Source organism: Rattus rattus, chromosome 7, assembly GCF_011064425.1.
Source record: "Rattus rattus isolate New Zealand chromosome 7, Rrattus_CSIRO_v1, whole genome shotgun sequence".
Taxonomy (NCBI): domain Eukaryota; kingdom Metazoa; phylum Chordata; class Mammalia; order Rodentia; family Muridae; genus Rattus; species Rattus rattus.
Window position 1 is genome coordinate 95,234,772 of NC_046160.1, and position 18,387 is coordinate 95,253,158.

The 18,387-nt window shown below is 48.2% G+C and overlaps 1 protein-coding gene and 1 pseudogene across 1 annotated transcript in view; one reads left to right on the plus strand and one right to left on the minus strand.

The window, feature by feature from the left end:
* Positions 1-1,676: 1,676 nt before the first annotated feature.
* Positions 1,677-8,671, minus strand: LOC116906151 (annotated as a pseudogene).
* Positions 8,672-16,710: 8,039 nt separating this feature from the next.
* Smoc1 (SPARC related modular calcium binding 1) overlaps positions 16,711-18,387 on the plus strand; it is a 194,771-nt gene continuing 193,094 nt past the window's right edge. The window contains exon 1 of the mRNA XM_032908057.1: positions 16,711-16,806. Coding sequence (XP_032763948.1) covers positions 16,711-16,806 — 96 coding nt within the window. The remainder of the gene's footprint in view (positions 16,807-18,387) is intronic.

The following is an 18,387-nucleotide window of genomic DNA, read 5'->3' on the forward strand; positions in this document are numbered from 1 at the left end:
GACTCTCCTCTGGCCCTCTTCCTTGGTCCGTTGTTTTATTGCCACTGTAGCCAAACACCTGAGAGCACCGACTTGAAGGGAGATATGGTTAATGGTTTCAGTCACGGTGTGTGTGTGTGTGTGTGTGTGTGTGTGTGTGTGTGTGTGTGTGTGTGTGTTTGGGGCAGTGGACATCATTATGTCATGATGGTGGGGGTATGGGGAGTGGGAGGTGGAGGGTTGATGGATGGGTGGGGAGGGAGGGAAGAAAGGAGAGAGAGAAAGAGACATAGAGACAGAGACACACAGACAGACACACACCCCACCTGAGCTCTTGGCTGTCTCTCTTGTTGCTATGGATCTCATCCTGGCTCTGTGGGTTGCTGTGGTCCCTGGCCCATGTTCAGGTGGGTCTGCCGTCATTACTTACTTCTCTCTGGAGATGTCCCCCACCCCCAGATTTGGTTTATTAATCTCCCATGGGCTTAACCATCCTCTCAAATTGACATTCATTGCAGTCTTAGGCTGGCCTTTGCCTCACTGTCTCTTTCTCTTTTCTTTCTGGAGCACTTTGGGGGCCATCTTGAGATACTGTACTCCCTCTACGTTTCTGTCTTTTTACCCCCTGCCCCCGCATTCTTTGTTTTTTTGTTTTTTTTTCCCCCTACCTGACTACTTTCTTGTTGTTCATATATTTATAGATCCTGGATGGGTTCAGCTTCAGCCTTCTGAAGACTGAAGGCAGTGGGAATGGTGCCTGCTGAGATCAATGGGGATGGCACTCACTGAAGTCAATGGGGGTGGTACCCTCTTAGGGCAATGGGGAGGGTCCCTGCTGAAGTCAATGGTGAGGGTACCCACTTAGGGCAATGAGGATGGTACCTGCTGAAGGCATTCCTCTCCCAGCTGTTCTCCGAGCACCACCATTTGCTTCACCGATGTCAATAATTTACCCCTCACAACTGATAATTTTTATTGTGGGAAAACACATAACTTCTAATTTACCATCTGAGCTGTTCTCAGGGATGCAGTCCATGGCACCGAGTAAGTTAACACGGTGTAACCATCCTGAATGTCTTCCTCTTCTCAGACTAAAACTCTGACCCATGAAACCCATTCCCTTGTCTCCAGGCCCTGGCAGCCACCACTCTGCCTCCTGTGCCTGTGAGTTTTACTACTCTCGTTAGTGGACGCGTAGATATGCATTGCTTCGAGCAAGGCTTATTCCCGTTGTTGCGTGTGTTGTAACCTCCTTCCCCGTAAAGGCCAGAACATAGTCTTCCTCTGCTGGCTCTTTAAGTGATTCCCCCCTTTGGCTACTGTGAATAAATACTGCTGTGCACTATAGGGTACCAACAGTGATTTGAGCCCCTGCCTTCATTTCTTCTGGGTAGAGAGCCAGGAGGGGAATTATTGGGTCAATGGTAACTCAGTGTTTGATTGTTCTGAGCCATTTCCACACTACTTTGCTTTTTTTAGCAACTGTATTATTTTACACGTCATCAGCAACACACAAGGTTTCCCTTTCTCTACATCCTTGCCAACATCCTCCCCATACCTTGGGAAGAGCCATCCTGGTAGGTACAAACAAGGAAGATATTTTTTTTCCTTCCAGCAGGTACTTTATTAGAGGGTGCGGTGTGAAATAAGACGGCAAGGCGGACGGGGATGGCGTAGGTGGGAAGTGGGGTGACAGCCTAACAGAATTTCTTGGTGTCGAGGTCTTTGTATTCCTTGTTGTACGGGGCCTTGGAGAAGCAGATGTCAGCCTGCCGGTCATAGTTGCAGATGAAGTTCTCACAGTCGATGTTTTGGTCACTGCAGGTGATCACATTCTTGTGTTTGAGTAAGTGTTGGTCGTAGGGGTTGTCTATGAGGAATTCACAACTTTTCAGCTTCTTGGCTTGACTGCAAGCAGACTGCAGTGGTTACGAGTCTGGCAGCAATTGTCTAAGTCGTCCACTGGGGTGCCTGAGCTGCCTACGCCCCAGAAGCAGCCATAGTTGTTGTACTCCTTCAGAGGATCACTCCCAGGGGATGGTGCTCTTGATCATACTGTGAAACTGACACCCAGCCGGAGGGCTGATGCTGTGTGCTGTAATACCTGGTGCAAGCAGAGCAGCCAGCCAGGTGAGGAGAGGACTTGAGTGACTACCCCCTTTATAGTTGGAGCCCCGTGCTCCCAAAATATGTCCCTTTGCTTTGCTCTTAGCCACTCTCGGCTGGTCTTGGGTTATGTTTCATCTGGGCTGCTCTTAACTCCAATTGGTCAGCCCACGTGGTCACGTCCTTCCTTTTTTTCCTAACCCATGATGGCTTCTCCAGGAAGATACTTTTAATTACTGCTTTCGTATGTGGAAACTGAGGCTCAGGGAGGTGGAGTGACTCTGCCAGCATCAGCCAACAGCTTGCAGAGACGGTATTGAAATCAAAGGCTGCCAAACTCTCAGACTGCGACTCCTAACTGTCATGTCCCATTTCCTGCCTGGAATACAGCTATCCGAGCACAATCTTCTCCCTGTCTTTGGACAGATGTCTAATTGTGCAGGACATCTGGTAAAGGCACACGATAAGAACAAAACACGGAGGGTTTTTGTGTATTCTTCCTGAAGTGATGCCTCACACACAAGAGCAATGGTAGATAATTTCCCTTTAATTTACATTGCCTTCTAGCAATTTAAAAAAAAAAATAGTCTGTTTGGTTGGGCCACTCTGCAATGCTTTGACTTCATGTCACATGACCTTTACAGTGACTGTGACTGTATCTGGGCCAGGCGTTGACCTTGGGAGTGTGGTGAGAGGATAACAAACCAGAAATTAGGAGATAAGGTGTTGGCAGCCAGTTGGCCAGAGAGATGTAGTTCCTTAGAGGCATTATCCAGGATTTGCATGAGAGGAAGCACCCGGCTGTTGGGAGCAAGAAAGAGACGTGTGTGTGTGTGTGTGTGTGTGTGTGTGTGTGTGTGTGTGTGTGTGTGTGTGTGTGCCCCACAGTGCAGACACAAGGACTGCAGGAAGCACCCGGCTGCTGGGGCAGGAAAGTGAGAAGTGTAGCAAGGAGTTGGGGCAGCGTTCTTGTGGCCAGTGGGAGTGTTCTGGCCCAGGGCAAGGCTATGTCCTTGGCTGGGTGTAGAGCCTGGCATGAGTGTGTGAAGCGCTGGCTGGCACAGGAGGCTGTGGTTAGTTAACACTGCATCTCAGACTCTAGCTCTCTCTCAAATACTACGCTGTCCAGAGACTATGCCCCTATCTATTAGCTCCACTGACTTTTGTCAAAAATATTTTCTTTATTTAAAGTTACGGGTGTGGGTAATTTACATCCATGTGTGCCTAGTGTCTACTACCCATGGAGACCAGAAGAGGGCATTGGGCCCTTGGGATTGGGTCTATCGATGGTTGTGTGCAGTCATGTAGGTGCAGAAGAGTGAACCCAGGTCCTCTGCAAGAGCAGCTGTGCTTCTCAGGACTGAGCCGTCTCTCCAGCCCATGCTTCACTGACTTTGAGTGTAGTCCCCATGGAAATGGACTGGCTCCTTCTTCTAGTGCCAGCTGAATCCTTAGGAAGACTCTGAGGAAGAGCCCATCTGGTTATCTGGTTCCAACCAGGCCAGTGACAGGAGTCGGACCACAGGAGAGTGTCTTAGGTTCTCTGCGCTCCAGTTTCCGCATCTGAAATATGGGAGGGATATAGGGATCGTGAAGTTGTCGGAGGAATGAAATAAGAAATTTATGAAGTACTTCATATGTGGTAAGTGTTCGCTAAGTAAAGTGCATAAAAGCAACACTGGTAGGGACTACTAGATTTATATTTATTTCTCCATATTAAGCACCCACGACAGCTCAGCCCCATCATCATGGTTGATCTCTGTGGAGGATGATCTGCTTGTCAAGCAGACAAGAGAGTCCAAGATGGGCGTAGAGACTGTTATGAAAGGTGAGTGCCTCCCACCCACCCAGTTGATGCTTGCTGAGTATTGGATGGACCATCATTCTAGTTGGGGAGAGGGTCCCCAAAAAGGATAGCAGTGACTTTGTCTCTTTGGCAAGGAGACATCCCAGGAAAGGCAGTGAGGGAATCCTTCCTGGCGGAAGGCGAAGCCGGGGCCTGTGAGTCTTCCGATGTTGCCGTTATAGCGATAAGATGCCCTCATTTGGCTACACACAGGGCAGGCTTTGCCCTCTGACCTGTACCCTGGTTTCTCAGCTCTCCAAATCTGCCCTGGGTCATTCACAGAGCTATCCCTAGTGTCAAACAGCAGCAAGAGGAGCAGGCCCTGCCATTGGCCATACACAGCCTCCGGGTCTTTCCAGTGGCCAGTTTTCCTTTTTAAAAATTTAACTCTGTGTGTGTGTGTGTGTGTGTGTGTGTGTGTGTGTGTGTGTCAGAGCACAGCTTGTGGGAGTCAGTTCCCCCCTTCCGCATGCAGATCCTGGGCATTGAACTCTGGTAGTCAGACTTGGTGGTAGGCTTGTACCTGCTGAGCCATCTTGGTGGCCCTCTGGACTATTTCCTAAAAATATTTATTTTGTTTTATGTGTATGAGTATTTTTGTCCACACGTATGCCATGCGTGTGACTGGCATCCGAGGAGGTCAGAATCGGGCATCAGATCCCTTGGAAATGGACTCATGGACAATGTGAGCTGTCTTGTGGGTACAAGGAACCACACCAGGGTCCTCTGCAAGAGCAGCAGGTGCTTTTAACTGCAGGACCGCCATTCCAGTCCCTTCTAGGCTGCCTCTTAATTACAGCCCAGCTGTTTACTTTTCACAGATGCTCATCCCAGATGTTTAGCAAACAGATAAAGCGTTTATGATGGTTTCAGGAAGCTCCTTTTTTCTAATGACTTCCCAAAGCAGCATGACTTCCAAACTGTACGTTATCACTTAGGTGGTACCTTCATGATTTGTCTCACTCACATCTGCCAAATCTTCTCTGTCCTGGAAAATAGACTGGATGGAGTCTATGGCAAGTTCTCCAATCTATGGAGAGCATCCTTATGGGTGACTTCAGGCCTCAGGTGCTTTATTGAGAGCGTGGAGCTCTGTCATAGATCTCCGTGAAGTTTCTCTGTAGGCAAGTTTCTAAGACAAAGTGTTCCTAAACAAGCCCCTGATTTGGAGATTGGGAAGCCCAGTGGGGGAGTGGAGAGGTGCAGCAGCCAGACGGGAAAGCTTACTGATGGTCCAATCACAAGAGCGGTGCAGATGGAGGAAAGGGGGTTCAATTCTCGTGGGGACCCAGTGGGAAAATGAAGACTGGTGAGGATTCTGGGAAATTTATTTATCAGTTCCGTCTCTTCATTGTGTGAGGGCTGATTTACCTTCCAGGTCCTTCTGACCTGCCCTATGCATACAATGAGGACACATACATGCCATCAGGGCAGACAGAAGAGGACTCTCGGGCTGAGGAGACATGAGCAAGACATTAGTGTCTTCTCAGATCACCTGAGCGGTATTCTTTCTCCTAATCCTTCCATTAGCTGTGCTAATGCTGTCAGGGTTCATTGCCTCTAATGTCAGTGGATTTTCTTTGAGGCAGTGTTTCATGTGGTCCAGGCTGGCCTTGAACTTGCTGTGTAGACAAGGATATTGTCGATATTCTTCTGCTCATCTTATTTCTATATTCCAAGTTCCGGGATTACGGTTGCTGGCCATTTGCTCGGTGCATGAGGTGCTAGGAGTCGAACCCAAGGCTTCACGAGTGGCAGGCAAGCTCTTTACCGATTGAGCTACATCCCTCCTCTCTTAGCTGGATTTAAAAAAAAGGCACTTTTTACCTGTGACTAACTTTAAAAATATTTACTTTTACTATTTTAAAGTAAGTGTGTGTGTGTGTGTGTGTGTGTGTGTGTGTGTGTGTGTGTATGCGTGCGAGAGTGTATATACAAATGCAAACACCAACAGATGCCAGAAATGAGGATGGAATTACATGCAGTTATGAGCTGCCTGATGTCGTGATGGGTGCTTGGAATTGATCTCGGGTCCTCTGAAAGAGCAATATAGATTCTTAACCACCAAGCTATTTTTTTCCCCAGCTGACAGATATCTAATACATTTTTAATTTCAGCATTGCTTGATTTTTATTTTTAGATTGCTTCCAAAAACACTTTACTTATTTCCAAAAGAGAATGAAACTCATGCTGCCTTGAATCATGGTATTCACGGTGCTTGGTGCTGATAGGCGACTTGGAAGGATCTAGAATGAGCTAGGAGACAAGCGTCTGATCATGCCTGTGAGGGAGTTTCTAAACTGGGTCACCTGAGGTGGGTACGCCCTCTCCTAATGGGGGCAGCACCATTTCATGGGCTGGGCTCCCGGACTGCAATAAAGGAGAGAGCAAACAAAGTACCTGCATGCATCTCTCTCTGCTTCTTGACCACATGTACTTCATTCCCGTGAGCGCAGGCCTTCCTGCCAGAATGGACCGTGTCTCCTCCAACTGTGAGCTCAAACAGACCCTTCCTTCCTCAAGCTGCTTCTTTGGATATTTGCTCACGACCATGAGAAGATAAGCACAAGCAATCTTTCCTTGCTGTTGGAGCTCTTAGACCATGGGATCTTAGTGACTGTATTCTTCCAATGTCTTAACATACTTCGTTGTCACTTGGAATCATTTCTCTTTACTCCTCAGTTATTCCCAACGATGCCAAGGGTGTAAAGTGAGAAAGGGGACAGAGTTGTGAAATCAACAATGTACTATATCTTTAGAACTTTTTTTAAATCACCTTTTGAGTTGTTCACTGTATTGCCTAAAATGTGGTAGTTGTTTTAAGCATGTATTCAATAACGCTAGTTCTGTTTTTAGCTTTCATTATACAGAGTTGAGAAATTTGAATTTCTTATTTTCTGCCTGTTATGGGAAAAGTTAATTTCTAGAGGGGAGACTTATATAAATATTAGATTAACCAGAAGAGGGATTCACAGAGACGAGCGCATAGATGAAAGAAGAAATGATTATACAAGGGGACAGCCTAGCTTTTGAACCATTGAGACAATGGCAGTCCAGAGGATTCTTCTCAAAGTCAAGAATTAATGAATGAGCTGGGTGGTGGTGGCCCACACCTTTAATCCCAGCACTTGGGAGGCAGAAGCAGGTGAACCTCCATGAGTTCAAGGCTAGCCTGGTCTATGGAGCAAGTTTTAGGATAGCTAAGGCTACACAGAAAACCCTGTCTTGAACCCTGCTCCCCCAGAACAATTAATAAATAAAAATTATTTTTTTAAGGACAAAGAAAATATGAAGACTTTGTTTGTTACTTAGCAAGGATAGCTCCATGATGTTTCAGCACAAGAACTTCATCATCCGATTTTGCAATAAAGACAAAAAACTGTATTAACTTTTTAGATCTTTGCACACAATTCGCTTGAAATCATTTGTAAATGCATAAATGAATATGAAGCTGTGTATGTTAAAGGAAATAGATGATGTTGGAGAGAAAACCGTGTTTATACACGTAAAAGTGAAAAAAAAAGGTTGAAAATACTTTGCAATTATGGAGCAGAGATCACAGCTATTTTTGTCTTAAAATGATTACAAGTTGGGGGCGGGGAAGCTGGAGGGATGATGAATGCCTAAGAGCGTTGGCTGCTCTTCCAGAGGACCTGGGTTCAACTCCCAACACCCACATGGCAGATCATGGCTGTCTGTAACTCCAGTTCCACAGGATTAGACACCCTCTACTGGTCTCCAAAGGTGCCAGGCATGCTTATGTGTACACAAAACACCCAGACAGGCTGGTGAGATGCCTCAGTGGGTGAGACACTCACCGCTCAAGCTTGAAATCCCAGAACCCATGGTAAATGCATATGCAATATCAGACATCTGCAGTCCCAATGCTCCCGAGGCCTCCTGGGAGACAGTGAGGTGAATCCCCAGATGCTCGTGGGCCAGAGAGCCTGGCTCACACATCAGAAAAACAACCCGGTACCTGCTTCAAAAGTGACACGGTAAGAGGCACACATATGCTCACACTCACCACACTAAGTAATAATTATGAGTCAGCCGAGCCTTTCACAGTCTTGTGGGGATGAATCGAACAAACGAATATGGACGAGCCATGAGGATGATCTGCTAGAACGGATAAGAGGCACGTTTGAAATCCAAAATGGTCTAGATGTACGGCCTTTGATGAATACATGGTTTCAGTCAAAGCTTGTTGTCCACTCCAGGCCCATGACTTCAAAACTACAATAAAAATGTGGTTTTATCATACAAATGTGGTTTTATTATACCTAAGTTCTCATTACCATTTCCCTTTTTAGAAAAAATTTTATTGGTTCTTTGTGAATTTCACAACAGAGGCACCCAAATGCTACTCATCTCCCCGTCCCCTCATACCAACTCTCTGTCCTTGCAGCTGCCTCTTCCCCCAGATCTCACAGAAGCTGCAGTGTGTCCCAGTGTGCCCCACAGTATTCCCTTTTGTCCACCCATCATTGCAATGAACTGGTCTGGTTTGAGGCCTCTGGCTTTTGCTATTCCATCAATACTGGATCCTCACTGGGACTCCCGTAGGACTGGACCCTTCATGTGATCCAGCCGTTCATTGATGGGATAGATACTGGGGTAGGGCAGCTCAAAGCCCTGAATCTGGGCTTGGGAGGTCTCTGAGTTGGTCAGCATGCCAGTTCTCCTGTACCCACACCACCAGGGCAAGCTCTCCGGCACTGCCCAGGCTAGCTCATCCATGTTGCATCTGGCAAGGGGCAGAGCCAGCTCTCCTGCTCTCATGCTTAGGGGGCTAGCTCACCCTCCCCCATGCCAGCAAGGCCAGCTCTACTGTGTTGCCCAGGTGAGGTGCAGGGTCTGCTCTCCCGAATGTTGCAGGGACAGCTGTACTCATGACCCAGGGGCCAGCTTTCCTGCTGCTACAGGTGGCGAGGATAATGGGCGGAGGGCTTCTTTTCCTTGTCCATACCACTGTACTGCAGAAAATGGCAGGGCTAGCTCTCCCATGCTCATGCCCTTAGGGCTGGCTCACCTGTAAGCCCACCTCCCCTAACAAGCAGGGCCAACTCTGTTGTGCTGCCCAGGTGAGGGGCAGGGACTGTTCTGAATGTTGCAGCAGGTGGGGGACAGAGGCAACTCTTATACTCTCATGACCCTACGGCCACTTCCCCTGTTTGCCGAAGGTGGCAAGAGGCAAGGGAGGCGGAGGACATCTCTTCTCTGTCCGTGCCACTGCATGGCTGACAGGTAGCAGCTCCTCCATGCTCACACCCTTGGAGCTGGCTCACCCACAACTCCTGCAATGAGGGCCAGCTCTACTGTACTTCCTGGGTAAGCTTTGCAGGGTCAGCTCTCCCATGATGCCCATGGTGAGGTGAGCTGTCGAGGTTTGGTCTATTACTGGATATTGTAGCGCTAAAATTCTATACCTGGAAGGTCTAGGCCTACGAGTGATCTCGTTTATTTTAATTTATTTCTTAAATTTATTTTATATATGTGAGTACACTGTTACAGTCACATCACATTACAGATGGTTGTGAGCCACCATGTGGTTGCTGGGAATTGAACTCAGAGCCTCTGGAAGAGCAGTCAGTGCTCTTAACCACTGAGCCATCTCTCCAGTAGGCTGATGTCTCATGTTTTAAAAGCTTTTATTGTGCAAATCTTGTTCCCTGATTTAAAACTATTGGTTAAATAAAACTGGGTACAGCAATTACTGGAGGGATTAGAGGTGGGTGGGTTAGGAGTGACCTGGTTGGAGGAGGAGAGACCAGAAGGGAAGAGGAGGAGGAAGCCACCGTGCGGGGAGAGGAGCCATAAGCACATGGCCGGGAGAAACAGCAAGTGTCTGGGGTACACCACTGGGGAGATAGCTAGGCCTGCAGTCAGTGGTGACCCTCAGTGATTGTCAAAGCCAAATAAAATAACGATAGTCTGAGTCTCACTTATTTGTAAGCTAGTTGGGGAATAAGTTTAAGTTGTTCTACAGTGAGGGGTGGGGCTGGTTCTGTGTCACCTTCTCTTCCATTTCCTTACCACATACTTGCTCATCTTAGTGGCCCCCGGGATCTCTGGGTGTCTAGGGTCATCTCAGAAGTGGTCTCAGGAGTGCTATGCCCTGCTCATGTTGGGTGGCACTGGTCAGGGGTAGTCTTAGGCATGTTCTGCCTGACTATGCCCCACAGTCCCTGACTGGTGGTCATCGCCCTCATCACCATTCTGAATGACACTTTGACAAAACACTATCTGGTAGGTTCTTACATGCTTGCCGAGATCCTGATCTTGCAGCGTTGGTGACCTTCTTTAGATCAATGTAGCTGATGGGATAGGGCACAAACGCTGGAACTCTTGAGGACAGGTTAGAGGAACCCTTGGCTCCATCTTAGTTCTTTTACCCTATCCCGTACCCTAGATGGGCAGACAGCCCTCCTGCTGCGAGAGCTATGTAGAGAGAGCTTTGGTTTCCTGACAACAGCATGAAGATGCTGAGGTCTGCTAATGACCATGTAAGCGGGCCTAGGGCAGGTCCTCCAGTCCTAGATCATTGTATCCCAGGCCCTCAAGTTGATTGCCGCTGGTGCTGGCTACACGATTAGGGGTCCAGTGCAAAGTGAATAGAAGCTCCTTAAGAAAAATGTCAAGACAACAATGGTGGAATGTCAAGCCACATGTGGGGTCTCTGTGATTATACTGTCTACCTGCTCTGAAGTTGGACTTGACCACAACTTTGTGAGAGCCCTTGAGTTAGACCCACTCAACTATACCATTCCTACATTGCTGACCCCCAGAAACACTGAAGTAAGAAGAGCCTATTGTTCTGATCTGTGAGGTTTAAGAAGTTACTATGGAGCAATAGATAACTAACTCACTGTGGCAGTTTGAATAGGAATGACCCCCATAATCTCATGTGTGTGAATGCTTTGCCCATAGGGAGTGGCACTATTAGAAGATGTGGCCTTGTTGGAGTAGGTGTGGCCTTGTTGGAGGAAGTGTGTCACTGTAAGGGTGGGCTTTGAGGTCTTTTATGCTCAAGCTTTGCCCAGTGGGGAACACAGTCTTATTCTGATGCTTTCAGATTAAAATGTAGAACTCTTGTCTCTGTCACCAGCACCAAGGCTGTAGGCTCTGTCAGGCTGTAGACTGCCTTGTTTCCCACCATGACAATAATGGTCTGAACCTCTGAAACTGTAAGCCAACCCCAATGCAATGTTTTCCTTTGTGAGTTGCTGGGTCATAGTGTTTCTTCACAGCAATGGGAGCTAAGACACTCAACATCCTTGTATGCCTACTTCTGTAAACTATTCATTGACAGCCTTGACCATGACTGCCAGACCTGGATTGTAGATGGTGGTGACTGTTTTTCATGGTCTGTCAGTGGTTAAAGGGTTAGAGCTATCTTATCAGTCCTAGACATAGATTTTTTTTCTCTTCTTCCACTTCAATGCCTTTGCATGTTGTGTTTGCTGTGTGCGGAATGTTCTGTCCCCTAGTGCTTCTTTTAGCTTAAATTCAAGAGGTTTTGGATCATAGCTGCTTCTTCAGCTTGCTGCCTTCCTTTTGCATCAAACTCTCTCAATACCCTGGTCGTCTTTGCAGGACCATAGAAGCTTGCAATTAGTGACTCAGCTGCTCACAACAGGTTGTCCGAATTCTACCTTTCTACCTGACTGTCCGTCCACTCCTGGAGGTTAGGTATCTACTTGGTTTACACTATACACCTAGTGCTAGAGCAGTGCCTGTCACACAGTAGGGGTACAGTGGCCTGACTCAGTGCTGGTGGATTAGGATTAAATGGAATATTTAATCCCAGGCTGAGAGAAACTCCTGTACGGGTTGTCTTAGTACCTTTTCTACAGCTGTGGGCCAGATACTATGACCAAGGCAACTTGTAAAAGAAAGTATTTAGTTTGAGACTTGCTTATAGTCGAGAGGGTGAGTCCATGACCATCATGGCCAGCGGGCATGGCACTGGAGTGGTATCTGGGAGCTTACGTCTGATTCAGAGGTATGAGGCAGAAAGTGTTAGATACTGGACCTGTCTTGGGCATTTGAAACCTCAAAGGTTAGAGTTAGTGATGCACCTTTAACAAGGCCACACCTCCTAATCCTTCTCAAACAGTTCCACTTACTGAGGACCAAACATTAAAAATATATAAACCAATGGGGGCCATTCTTATGTAAACCACCACATTTTATTTCCTGGCCTTCAGAGGCCATATCAAAATGCAAAGTGCTCTCAGTCCAACTTAAAAGTCCTCATTGTCTTTCACAATCTCAACATTGTCTAAAAGCCCAATGTCTAAAGTCTCTTTTCAAGATAATCAAGTAACTGTAACTTCCTGTAAAATAAAAACAGCAAATTACAATACTTCCAACACACAAGAGCACAGATCGTGCAATACTATTCCGAAAGGGGTGGATGGAGACATATTCAGGAAATACTGGACCAAAGCAAGACTGAAACCCATCAGGGCAAGCGCCAAATGCTGTAACTCCATGTCTGATGTCAAACATAGGTCTTTGGATCTCACACTCCTTTCAGTTCTGTTGACTGTAACATAATTCTTTCTCCTGGGCTGGTTCCACCCCTGTATGCATTTTGTTGTGCCATGGTCTAGGTGTTTTATAAACACTAGACACTTATTTATCATGATTCTATGGGATAGTACTCCAAGACCAAGGTTCCAGCATGGTTGGGCTTTGGTAAAGCCAGAGTGCCAACTTTTCTTCAAAGCCTTATGTGGTGGAGGAGATCAGATAGCCTGGAGAAGCAAGTTCTTCTATGACTTGTTTGAAGGCACCAATCCCATTCCTGTGCACTCCACCCCTATGACCTCATCTACTCCCAATGACCTCTTGAAATTCTTTCCTACATGAAAAGGACAGGGTTCCAAGAGGGATTTTTGTGGGAGGGGCACACATTTAATGCTCAATAGCCATTTATATATGTTTAATATAAGGGAGCTAAAGACCTTTCATCTGGCATAATGTTGATAGTCTCTACTGCCAACTGTGTCTCCTTCCTTAGTAACCCTTTATGTTTACCTGGATGCCTATAGAGTTGTAGTCAAGGAGATAAAATACAATGTAGCTTCTGGCGAGGACTCACTCTTCTTTCCCTTTTTTCCTTCTTGCTCATTGGAAGGCAGATGTGATGACTAGGACTTGTGCAGCCATCTTGAGCCACCAGATGGAAGCTGTTTATTATGACCAAATATAGATAGGAATGAGTCTAGATTAGAGACAGATAAGCTTCTGAATTATTTGTTCTATCCAAGGAAAGACCTTGGTAAGGTTAAGTTCCATGGATAAGCCTCATTAGCAAAGTAAGAGTAATATATAACCTACCTTAACCAAATTGTAAGTTTAGTCTCAGTGTCCCATGCTCCTGAGCTCAGAAATGCTTTTGACAAGAGTTCCCACCTTAGACACCTTAGCTCAGTTACAGCTGCAACAGTGAGGCGATCATAAATCGAACTTGAGTGACACTGCAGAAGCTTCAGATCCCCTTCAGGACTTATGGCTTCAGGGGACCAGACTGCCTGGTAGATGTACAACTCTACCTTGCTCTTTGAGATCCCAGATAATGCAAGCTTTGCTTTGAGATATGGTTTCTAGGTACCTATCTGCTCTCTCTTAGTTAAATTGTAGGACAACGTGTGTATCCAAAAATCCCCTTTAACAATGAACATTGTGCTGGCTAGAATGTTGCTGTTCTGAATAGGACAAAAGGGCAAGGCGTTTCTAATTGGCATACTCCTCTAGTGTTGCAAAGCTGACTTATAGTATAAAATATTATTTTTCTTCCACTGAAATATCCTCTTAAAATGAGAAGTCGCAGAGGCATAGAGTATGACTAAAACTGGGCAACCAGTTGCTGGGCTAGCTAGATTTATTCTGGGGCATAAACCTGACCTCCAGGGAAAGACAACTTGTCGATTTTGCTTTTTGTTTCCCTTTGGATCACAAAATGGAGCCTGGCTGATAGAGAAACACTATTTAGGACTAGGGGTTCTTTGGGGTTTCTGAGTTTCTTGGCTTTTGGAGGAGCTGGGAGAAGAAAATGTATCCTAAGAATGGCGACCACAGTCATGACAGGCACGGCGCGCCAACCAGCAGGAAAGAAAATACTCACTGAGCAAAGTAACTGGAAAGCAGTTGCTTGTATTTTAAATTAAGCTACATGGTTGAAGGCCAGCACGATGTCGACTTTTGGAGCAGTGACTATTTGGAAATGAGTTTTCTGGCTGGAAAGTAGCATTTGGGATTGAGGATGGAAAGCACTACTGCAATGCTTGCCCCTGGGGGCTTCATACTGCCAGATACCAGGGGCCATCTGAGCATGTCTGCTGACTCCAACAGCTTTCTCAATAATTCCAACCCCAGAAGGCAGTGGATCAGCTCCACAGCTGCATGTGGCCAGGTGGCCATCAGGAGAAACCGGCAGCCTGCTGCGCCCCCTGTGGGTAAACATTGAAGGTGCATGGAAACTGCCTAAGCGCCACATGCACACTCAGGGCTTGGACAAGGGTCATAGGTTCAGCTGGTTAAATCTCCAGTATTCCTTGTCACAAGGGATGTCCCAGGAAGGCCGGACCTTTGCTGCATACGCCCTTTCCCCTTGATGCTTGGTGAAGATGAATCTCCAGAAAAATTCCCAGTGACACAAAGGCAGGAGATTCTGTGCGTCAGAGATCGATCAAGACTCCAAAACCCTAGTCTAGGAAATTGGCTCGGCCATCTTCTAACCAGGTGAGGCTACCAGACAAGTCAGTCTCGTGCATTGCCTGTTAACCTGCCTGTAAAGTAGAAATATTCACTCCGTGAGCACATAGTATTCTGAAATACTGGCCTATTTTCTTCGTATACCATTATAAGGACTTTTCTCAGTTTAATCTCCCTTAGTCCTGACAATAACACACACGTGACATGGATGCCATTTTAACTCCCATTTTACAGAGGGGGAAAACAGACCCGAGTGAGTCTTGTTCAGGGTTTTACCACTAGATGGCAGACCTGGAATCTCACCCCTATAACGGTGGCGGTGGGCTCTTGCTCTAAAATCTGATCAAGCCACTGAGTCCAGGTGGGAGGGAAATGACACTTCTTTTAGAAATGTTCTTCATTTTTGTTTGGAGAAGCCTTCATTCTTGCCCAGGCATTTCCGTCTGAGGCCGATGGGGGAGGTGCAAAGCCCTTTGAGCAGAGAGTGGTGCATTCTGGTTTGTTGTTCCGAAAGCCCTGCTGGCTGTAGGGTGAAGGCTGTGTGCAGCCAGATGAGGGCTGCGTGCCAGCCCCTTGGGAAGCTTGCTCTTATAATCGAGAAGAGAAGCTGGAGGGGAGCAGAGCTAATCTTTGTCAGGACCTCTCAGAGAAGTCAGGGGGCTGTGAAACCTGGGCTTTATTTCAATCTGGTTAGAGAAATAAATCTCTTTCCAGGAAGGGAAGGGGTCCGGACCGGTGGAAACCACGCACCATGAGTCGTGTTCCACATTTGGAGATAATCACGGGTCTCTTGCGGGGAAGGCAGAAGACACCTTGTTGGGTTGAGGTGTGCGTGCGATGTGATGTAGCAGTGACCATTTTCAGGCTGGCCTCTGGGACCACTATGGGTAAGAGCTCTAGCACCTGACAGGTCTGCTTAGAGCTGAGCTATGCAATCCAGGTTGGGATCCCAGGAAATAGCGCTCCTTCCTTGGAGGTCTGTAGGATTTCTGCACTCATAGAACACTCCTCTATTCATAACTTTCCTCCTCCCTATACGGGACCAGGGTTCCTTGGACTCCCCTTCCCTAAACCCCAGAGTTGCAGAGAAGCTGCTCCTTTGGTCTTCCAGTTCAGACTAGTTAGCCAGGATGCTCTGGTTTTGTCACATGGACTACAGGGCCACAGGTGTAGTTTACTGGACCCTCAGGGGCTTCATTTTGCCTCCCTCCGGCAGCCGCTGTGGTCACCTGTAAGGAGTTGGTTTTTTTTTTTTTTTTTTTTTTTTTTTAAGAAATGAACACCCCAGCTCCTCTTTCGGCAGGTCACAGCTCACACCGTGGGCAGCTGGTGGCTTCCCAGGTTGCCCTTGGTGTTGTGGTCCCCAGGAAACATTTCTCACTGGCTTTGGGTCATTTGGAAAACGGAGCTGTTTTCCCTGCCTGCTCTACGGAACTCAAGCCTAAGAACTAAAATACGATAAGTGTGTAAGGCTTCTTTACTATCCAGGTGACCATTCAGGAGGGACTGAGGCTGCTGGTGCGCTCCGAGGTTCCCAGTGAGGACTTGCTAAGAAAAAGTTACTCTTTATCCCAGGCTCTGCTGGAGCCCACTCTGGCGGGGAAGCCAGTGTAGCTCCTAGGTGGGGGGGCTGACCACGAACCGCCCCTCTCGTCTCTCTCCCATTGGCTTCCACCTGCCAGAGGGTCGGCTGCTACAGGCCTCTCGACCCGTCAGTCAGCTCCACCGGGCCCCGCCCCTCCCCTCCCCGGGGTTTATAACGGGAATTCCCATGGCCCAGGCTCCGGCATCCAACCTGCTGTCGCCCGGGCCGGACCGAGCGCAGCAGGCGCCACGCGCAGAGCACACGCTCGCGCTCCAGCTCCCGGCCTCCGCCGTTCATGACCGTGACCCCCGGACGCAGGCTCCGCCAGCCCCTGCTGCAGGCTCTTCCGCCACTCCCAGCCGCCGCAAGGGTCCCCCCCCCCACCACCACCAAGTGCTTTGAAGCTAGCCTGAGCCCCCCCTGCCCGCTGCCCGCTGCCCGCTAGTGGCTGCTCGGCTCGGCTGGCACCATGCTGCCCGCGCGCGTCCGTCTGCTCACGCCCCACTTGCTGCTCGTGTTGGTGCAGTTGTCCCCGGCCGGCGGCCACCGCACCACCGGCCCCAGGGTAAGTGCGTCTCCCGGCTGCGCGCGCCCACCTGCGCTTAGCCACTCATCTACAGGAGGGGGAAGGGAGGTGTCAGACCTTGTCCTCGACTCTACTGTCTAGTGCCTTGCAGGCCTCCTGGAGAAGTTGCTGAAATAAAATTTCATTGCTCTCCTCCTTCTTCCCCGCCTTTACTTGTAGCACTGACTCCCACGCGACCTGTCACCGGTGGGTTTTCTTGCCCGAACTTCTCCTGAGCCTGTTTTCTCCTAGACACCCCTCCTCCCTCCCAGAGGCGTCTCCTAGGTCGGTGGGAGCTCGGCCTTGGCTGGAGCAGAGCTTCCCAATGTTGTCGCTGCACCAGTCCCTCGCGCTGGCTTTCTTGGCAGGCTGTGTGTGTGTGTGTGTGTGTGTGTGTGTGTGTGTGTGTAGAGGGGGCGGGGGGGGCACTCTGCCTAGAGAGTTTTAGGTTACCCGCGAGCCACACAAGGACCTTGTGTTGTTGTTGTTTTAAAAGCAATCGCTGCTCATAAAACCCACAGCAGATAATTTTAATGCCCCTTCCTGCTGGTCTGGCCCTGGAGGAGTGGCAGGGGTGGGGAGCTGAGGAGACGTTCAGAAGAGCTTCTCCCCTGGGTGGATCGGTTGAACCTTGATCTGATTGGAGTTTCTGAACCACACGAAATGTGCCAATTCTGTGCACAGGACGAGTTGTCCGGGGCATTGTAAAACGGGATCCAGCGGCAGTCTGTTCATTTCTGGTCTAGATTATTGTTCTCCCTGCCCCCTCCTATTGGTCTAATAAAGAATTTCACTGCCTTAAAAACGTATTTGTTAAACCACCTAGTGGTTCCTTTGGCAAAACATAAGGGAGGCAATCTCTGGGCAAGGATCAGGGTCAGTAAGATCAGAAGTTGGATCTCTGGGTAGCCTGCCTGCTCCCAACCGGAGAGAAAGAGCCTCTCTGGGAAAAATAGCTAGGATTTGACTTCTGAGCAAACGAAGTTGGCTTCTCAACCAAAATTGTGCTTTCTTTCCTGGATATCCTCTGGATATCCCCATTTCCAGGATGGCTAGCCCCATTCTCACCTGTTCCCATAGCAGCTTCTTTATTCCTGGCTTTTGCTGCACTGGAATCATTTTTATAGCTGAAGTGAATGGAGGAAAAGCTTTGCAAAACCTGCCTTAACTTAATGACTACCCCGATACCGCTGACTACCTCCGAGCCCACCTATCACTGGGAGATCAGATGTACAGCCACTTAGGAAAGAAAAGTGTTTGTCCCCGTGTTGGGCCGGCCCTTGCTTTTATGGCCAGATGTGCAACAGCAGCAGTTAAAGGGCGGCAGATTAGATCCAGGGTGTGTCATAAATCCTCGACAGCATTCCCAAAGCTGGGGCAAGTCAGGGCTCCACGAGCGACTTTTATGGATGTAGATGAGGATGCCTTTTAAATGAAGCTGATGGTTTGAGATGAGGACTCAAAGCTCTTAAATTCTGAGGTCAGGCAAGAGAGAGCCACGGTGTTCCCTCCAATAATTAGGAACAGTCAGGACAAAGATGCAGACCAGAGCACCCCGACTGCAATCTGGATGCCCGCCCA